Source organism: Triticum dicoccoides, chromosome 4A (genome assembly GCF_002162155.2).
Source record: "Triticum dicoccoides isolate Atlit2015 ecotype Zavitan chromosome 4A, WEW_v2.0, whole genome shotgun sequence".
Lineage (NCBI taxonomy): Eukaryota > Viridiplantae > Streptophyta > Magnoliopsida > Poales > Poaceae > Triticum > Triticum dicoccoides.
This window is the reverse complement of record NC_041386.1, coordinates 216764338-216772355: the sequence shown is the minus strand read 5'-3', so window position 1 is coordinate 216772355 and position 8018 is coordinate 216764338. Positions and strand designations below refer to the sequence as shown.

General features: G+C 49.6%; 1 protein-coding gene across 1 annotated transcript in view; it reads left to right on the top strand.

The window, feature by feature from the left end:
• Nucleotides 1–5478, top strand: part of LOC119285672 (divinyl chlorophyllide a 8-vinyl-reductase, chloroplastic-like) — a 7191-nt gene extending 1713 nt beyond the window's left edge. The window contains exon 2 of the mRNA XM_037565010.1: nt 4621–5478. Coding sequence (XP_037420907.1) covers nt 4621–5214 — 594 coding nt within the window. The 3' untranslated portion in view covers nt 5215–5478. The remainder of the gene's footprint in view (nt 1–4620) is intronic.
• Nucleotides 5479–8018: the final 2540 nt, after the last annotated feature.

Sequence of the window (8018 nt, the reverse complement as noted above, 5' to 3'; positions counted from 1 at the left end):
TCATCTCATCACCATCAAGCTCTCCGCAGACAACTACATCTTCTGGCGTGCGCAGGTTCTCCCGCTCTTGGGGAGTCACTACCTGCTAGGCTACGTCGACGGATCGCTTCCCTGCCCACCCGCGCTGGTAGACAGCGTGCACGGTCCGGTCTACAATCCGGCCCATCGCGTCTGGACGGGGCAGGACCAGGCGAACCTCTCCTCCATCCAGGGGTCGCTCTCGCCGGCAGTTGCCGGCCTTGTTGTCTTCGCGAAGACGTCTCATGAGGCCTGGACCATCCTTGAGCGCACCTTTGCAGCGCAGTCCCAGGCTCGTGTCTCTGCACTCCGTCGTCAGCTTGGAGAGTGTCAGAAGCTTGACTCCACGGCCACTGAGTTCTACAACAAGGTCAAGGGCCTTGCCGACACATTGGCCTCCATTGGACAGCCCCTCACCGACTCTGAGTTCAACTCGTTTATTGTCAATGGTCTTGATGAGGAGTATGATGCCTTAGTCGAGATCATCAACGAGCGGGGTAAGTCGACACCCATGTTGGCACACGAGGTTTTCTCTCGGCTTCTTCTCACTGAGCAACGGGTCGAGACTCGCCGCACCAGGGGCACTGGCTCTCTCTCGGCCAACGTCGCCACCAAGGGTGGCCGCTCTTCTTCATCACCCCGGTCTCCCTTGGGGCTGCCACCGTCGCCCGCCTCGGCCCGCCCACCTACTGCGACCTTACCGGGGGCTGGCGGTCCACGTGTGTGTCAGCTTTGTGGCCGCGATGGGCACTGGGCCTCCAAGTGTCATAAGCGCTTCCAGCGAAGCTTCCTTGGTCTTGGCAATGACAGCAAAGATACACGCAACAATGCCCGTCAGGTCACCATGGCTGATCGTCCCGCGCCGCAGAAGCACCAGGGACACACTCAGTCCTACTCCATCGATCCACACTGGTACATGGACTCTGGGGCGACAGAGCATCTGACCAGCGAGATGGGGAAGCTTCACACTCGTGAACCCTATCATGGCTCCGACAAGATCCACACCGCCAATGGAGCAGGTATGCACATCTCTCATATTGGTCAAGCATCTCTTCTCACTAGACATGCCAATAGGAGTCTTCAGCTTCGCAATGTTCTTTGCGTTCCATCTGTGACCCGCAATCTTCTTTCAGTTCCTAAACTCACACGTGATAATAATGTGCTTTGTGAATTTCACCCTTTTGATCTTTTTATTAAGGATCGGGGCACGAGGGACATTCTTCTTAGTGGGCGGTTGTGCCAGGGTCTCTACCGTCTGGAGCATCCTGGCGTCGCTCGCATTTTCAGTGGAGTTCGGGTCTCTCCGTCACAGTGGCATGCTCGTCTTGGTCACCCGGCCACACCTATTGTCCGTCATATTTTGCGTCGTCATGAGCTTCCTAGTTTGTCTAGTAATAAAGATGTAGCAGTGTGTGATGCTTGTCAGCAGGGGAAGAGTCATCAACTTCCTTTTTCGGAGTCCAGTCGTGAGGTGAAACATCCGTTAGAACTTGTGTTTTCAGATGTATGGGGTCCTGCTCAGACTTTTGTCAGTGGTCATAATTACTATATCAGTTTCGTTGATGCTTATAGTCGCTTTACCTGGCTTTACCTTATTAAACGCAAATCTGATGTGTTTGATATTTTTGTTCAGTTTCAAAAACATGTTGAACGTCTTCTCAAGCACAAAATTGTTCATGTCCAGTCGGACTGGGGGGCGAGTATCGCAACCTCAACTCCTTCTTTCAGTCGCTTGGGATAGCTCATCGTTTAGCATGTCCACATACACATCAGCAGAATGGTTCAGTCGAACGTAAGCATCGTCATATTGTTGAAGCTGGTCTTACTCTTTTGGCCCATGCATCTGTTCCGTTTCGGTTTTGGAGTGATGCTTTCACCACTGCATGCTTTCTCATCAATCGTACTCCTACTCGTGTTTTAAACATGAAGACTCCCATTGAGGTTCTCCTTAATGAACAACCTGATTATACCTTTCTCAAGGTATTTGGGTGTGCTTGCTGGCCGCATCTTCGTCCATATAACAAGCGCAAGCTTGAGTTTCATTCTAAGAAGTGTGTTTTCCTTGGCTATAGCTCTCTTCATAAAGGTTACAAATGTCTTCATGTTCCCACTAATCGTGTCTATATATCTCGGGACGTCGTGTTTGATGAGCATGTTTTTCCCTTTGCCAACCTTCCTGTGTCCACTGTCGAACCACCATCCCTGCATTCATCCTCTGTTGCTTCTGACCAATTTGATGATGTTGCATACTCTCCTTTGCTGTTACCTAACCATGGTGCAGGAACCGGACGTGGAGCTCGTTTGGAGCTGTTGGAGGATTCACCATCATCATCGTCGTCTTCTGGTGGGCATGTCGATCGCCCTCTGTTGCATGGCATCGATTCGCGTGCCCATGCATGGTCACCCGACGAGCCCGTCGCGCCGAGCATCTCCACTGCTCGGTCTGCTACGCCAGTGATCGCCGAGTCTCCAGCGGCTCGGCCTTTTTCGCCAGCGGCCGCCGAGTCGCCCGTGGCTCGGCCCGTCACGCCGTCTTCGCCCGCGGCTCGGGTCCTCACGTCGCCTTCATCAGCGGATCGGCCCGCGACACCGGCCGCGCCACGGCCCACTATGCCGAGCTCGCCATCGGCCCGGTCTGGGATACCGGAGTCGCCAGCTGCTTCGTCTGCTCTGCCGGTTTCGCCGGTGGGCCGGCCTTCTTCGCCGACTGAGTCCGAGGCTACCGTGCCTGGCTCCTCATCACCGGCTGACTCGTCAACGTCGCCGTCCTCCAGCCCGTTGCAGGCTGCTCCGTCGACCTCGGTGGTTCCTGTGTCTCGACCACATACACGCAGTCGCAGTGGCATTTTCAAACCTAAGGAACGTACGGATGGTACGGTTGCTTGGTTGGCTGCTTGTTTGGCTGCTGCTGTTGCGGATCCATCTTCTGAGCCTCGCTCATATCAGGCTGCCCTGCGCATTCCACATTGGCGAGAGGCTATGGAGCAGGAGTTTCATGCTCTTCTTCGTAACAAGACATGGACTCTCGTTCCTCCACCACCACGGGTAAATGTTATTGACTCAAAATGGGTATTCAAAGTGAAGCAGCATTCGGATGGATCTATTGAGCGTTACAAAGCGCGACTTGTTGCTCGCGGTTTTCGGCAGCGTCATGGTCTTGACTATGAGGACACCTTCAGTCCTGTCGTCAAGCCTACCACTATTCGGCTTCTTCTCTCCATTGCTGTTTCTCGTGGTTGGTCCCTTCGTCAACTTGATGTGCAAAATGCTTTTCTACATGGATTTTTGGAGGAAGAGGTTTATATGAAACAGCCGCCTGGTTTCTCTGATCCTGATCGTCCTGACTATATCTATCGTCTTTCCAAAGCACTATATGGTTTGAAGCAAGCTCCTCGTGCCTGGCATGCCCGCCTTGCCTCTGCCCTTCGTGCTCATGGGTTTGTGCCGTCCACTGCTGACACTTCATTATTTCTTCTACAGAAGCCAGAAGTCACTATGTATCTTTTGGTATATGTCGATGATATTATCCTTGTCAGCTCTTCTCAGTATGCTGCTGATGCTCTTGTCTGCTCTCTTGGTGCTGATTTTGCGGTCAAAGATCTTGGGAAGCTTCACTACTTTCTTGGAGTTGAGGTCACTTCTCGTGCTACTGGTCTTGTCCTTACGCAGAAGAAGTACTCCTTGGAGTTGTTACAAAAAGCCGGCATGCTGAAGTGCAAACCGACCACCACACCCATGTCGTCTATCGACAAGATAACAGCTGTTGATGGTGAGCTTTTGTCTCCTGCGGATGCCACAGAGTACAGAAGCATTGTTGGTGGACTTCAGTACTTGACGATCACGAGACCAGATATCTCTTATGCTGTTAACAGGGTTTGTCAGTATCTTCAGGCTCCCAGAGATACTCATTGGGCTGCTGTTAAACGCATTCTTCGTTATGTTCAGTTCACACTGACTTTTGGTATGCATATTCGGCCGACTTCCTCTCGGGTCCTTTCGGCCTTCTCTGATGCAGATTGGGCTGGTAGCCCAGATGACAGGCGATCCACGGGGGGTTATGCAGTATTCTTTGGCTCTAATTTGATCGCCTGGAGTGCTCGGAAACAGGCTACTATGTCACGTAGCAGTACTGAAGCTGAGTACAAGGCTGTGGCTAATGCTACTGCAGAGATTATTTGGGTGTAGTCTTTGCTTCAGGAGTTGGGTTTGTCTCAACCACAGCCTCCTATTCTTTGGTGTGATAACATCGGTGCTACATACCTTTCTGCAAATCCAGTATTTCATGCCCGAACGAAACACATTGAAGTTGACTATCACTTTGTACGGGAACGTGTATCACAGAAGCAACTTCAGATCAAGTTTATCTCGTCTAAGGATCAACTTGCAGATATCTTCACTAAGCCTTTACCACTGCCACAGTTTGAGGCTTGTAGGCGCAATCTTACCCTTCTCAGTTCTTTAGAAAGTGGCTAAGATTGAGGGAGGGTGTTAGACTATGTATAACTTCTGTACCTATGTACGTATTGTAACACAACCATTATATATAATGAGATAAGCCACCCCTAGAGGGTTGTGCTGGTTCCCAAAACTTATTGTCTTACACTCTCCGCCGTCTGCGTCCAGAATCCGCTCCTCGAGTTCCAGCACGCCAAGCTCAAGTTCGAGGACAAGCTCGCCGCCAAGGCGGCCCGGGACCCGGCCTTCACCTACAGCGTCGTCCGCCCCACCGCCTTCTTCAAGAGCCAGGGCGGCCAGGTCGAAACCGTCAAGAAGGGCAATCCCTACGTCATGTTTGGCGACGGAAAGTTCTGCGCTTGCAAGCCTATCTGCGAGGAGGATCTCGCCTCCTTCATCGCGGATTGCATCTTCGACCAGGAAAAGGCTAACAAGGTGCTTCCAATTGGAGGGACGGGGAAGGCCCTCACGCCGCTGGACCAAGGGGAGATGCTGTTCCGGCTGCCCGGGCGTGAACCCAGGTTCATCAAGGTGCCCATTCGGATCATGGATGGTGTCATCTGGGTGATCGATGGATTGGCCAAGGTGTTCCCGGGGCTGGAGGATGCCGCTGAGTTCGGCAAAATTGGGAGGTACTATGCGTCGGAGAGCACGCTAGTGCTCGATCCCGAGACCGGGGAGTACAGCGACGAGAAGACGCCGAGTTATGGCACAGACACGCTCGAGCAGTTCTTCGATTAGGTGATAAGGGAAGGAATGGCGGGGCAGGAGCTAGGCGAGCAGACCATCTTCTATGTCTTCCGGCTTGCAGATTCAGGGCCAAGAGTGGAGGGAGGTAAGTGAGACTTCTGAGTTTTGACACGTTTGTGTTTCCAACACAATTAGTATCTCAAATGTAGTACATACAAGGCATTGTCTAATTTGAGGGTGGAGAATTGTGCTATATGAAATCATTTACTATAGATCAATTTTTTTGGACCCCGCACACGTGTGGTGGTAGCGAAACCCGCCCACATGCCCTATAATATACAGACTGTCACCGTATGCATGCATGTGAGATATTTTTTTGGATTTTTAATTTTTAAAATGTTTTATCTCTTAAATGAAAAATCCGATTGAAAATCTGTTTTCACCATTAAATCTCTCACGATGAGATCTCCGAAACTAGAGCTCATATCAATATATTTCGACGAATTATTTTTTGGGTTAAAAGTTGTCATGTCTATTGCACATGAATTGTCATGGTGTTTACACTGAAATTGCCATGATATGTTTCAGTTATTTTCTTTTACATTTAAAAGTAAATTTTTACATTTATAAAATGGGGAATTAAGAAACTAGACTTGCCATGAACCATAAACTAAAATTTCCATGATACATGCACTTAAAATTGCCATGGTTCATACAAAAAATAATTTTCATGGTCAAAGTATCGGAGTTGACATCATCAAAATACTAAAATTGCCATGCTATGCAAACTGAAATTGCCACATGACAACTTTAGTTTAAGCACTATAAAAACTAAAGTGTAAACATCATGTCAATTTTTGGGCAAAAAAATTTTCGTCGAAACATATCAACATGGTGTCTAGTTTTGAAGATCTCGTCGAGACTGATATAATGGTGAAAACAAATTTTTAATTCGATTTTTTAATTAGGAGATAAAATATTTTTAAGTCGAGAACCAAAAAAATTTCTATTGATGTCATCTGTTCACATGTGGCAAAATGAGTGGTAAAAGAGGCATATGGACGATGTGCAAGATGCCACACGTGTTGGCATTAGTTTTTCCTTTTTTTTAATTTTTTTTTAAAAAGGAGGTTGAAATCCGTGGCCTATGCAGGTGCACACAACCAACTTTTATTGTAGGTGATGCAAGGTAACAAAGTCAAAAACATCAACAAACAAAGTAACGAAACATGGCTAACCACGGGCAAACCATTACAAGATATGAATCTAGATCAACTTCTTCCGTAACACAGCCACCATCGCATGTCATCACTGCCACTGCTACTACAAATGCGCGGCTATGCCTGCAGAAGTATCTTCGTGTCTGGACCTGCAACCCTTGAGCTTGACCTCTATGTTGCGGACGTTGCGGAATGCTGGCGTCCTCGTAGTGATCAACGATGCCCATCGCCGCCGCTCTGTCTTTCACAAGATAGATCTGGATGCCGCAGCCCGTGTCGTTGCGTCGTCATGACTCCCCACCATTCACGTGCATAAGTACCAGTCATGGTTTCGATTACTAGGCTTTAAATTCGGTTAAACTATAGTTCAAAGTATATAGGTGGAAATATTTGAATTCAAAATTTGATTTTAAATTTCATCAAAATTTTGATCCATGTTTTTCACTTACGGCGGCAACCGAGTATTTCGGTGCCCCACAAGAAAAAAAAGTCTATGTACGAAATAAAAAAACCTTGGTATCAGTGCCCTAGTCTTGCTGGCCATTGCTAGGAAGATGTCTTCAGCAGGCCCACCAGCACCGTCGCGCAAAAGCCGGGTATGCCCTTTGGCAAATTCCGACACCTCCGTGATCGTCATCTCGTTTTTGCAAATCATTAAGAGCAACTCCAACGCGTCGACTCAAACGGACAGTGCATTTGTTCGCTTTTTGTCGTTTTTTCTTGGCCGCCCGCTCGGTGTCCGCCCTCTTTTTGATTTGGGTCGGCTTTGCGCCCAACGGGCCGACCCATATTTGCCGGCGTGGCCGGCTAGCCTCCATTTTCAATAAACACTTTGCATATTTCACAAGCAAATATATAGTTTCACAAGGAAATAAAAGCATAGTTTCCAATCTTTTCAAGGGCATCCTCTTTGCACTTGAAATACTCATCGTATCCGACCACCCCCTCTCTAATACGGTGGAAATGATGCCTACTCATATGGAAATGTCGCCGGAATTTCTGATGTTTGAACAGCGGGCTGGTTGTGTCAAAGTAGTCCTTCCAAATAAGGAAATGCCCGCACTCTCGGTTGCAATTCAACATCGGAAGGTGCCACAGAATGGAGCCACGGAACAACGGCTGCTGGCTATTAAGGTCGTGATGGACCAACATGGCAGCCAAGATCTCCTTCTCATCATCGGACAAGGAATTGTCAGAATCGCAAAGGAAATTATAGAAAATGAACTCGTCGGCGGAGTGCATTTTGTACCTTGGCAAACTGTCAAACAACTTACGGGCATCAACAAAGGAGCCGGCCGACGAAGGGGCGCGCACCGCCCTTGGACTAGCTGGCTGCCCTGGCGGTGTTCGACGAGCGTGCCGGTGCCAGGACGAAGGAGTTGTCCGGGGCGGCGAGGCGGCTTCCTCGTCGCGGTGGTGTCGAGGAGGTAGGGGTGGGAAGCTTTCGGAGCCCAGCGGCGGGACGGCGGTGGCGGCGTTGGGGGGAGGGGATGTTGCGGCACCGACTACTATCAGAGGCACCGAAAAATGGGCAGCAGCGGCGTCGATGAAGGAGGCGGGCGAGGGTTTGCTGTTGGAATGGGAAAGGATGGCCAATGTGCCACCGACTAGCGGGCCAGGGGGAGGATTAGGCAG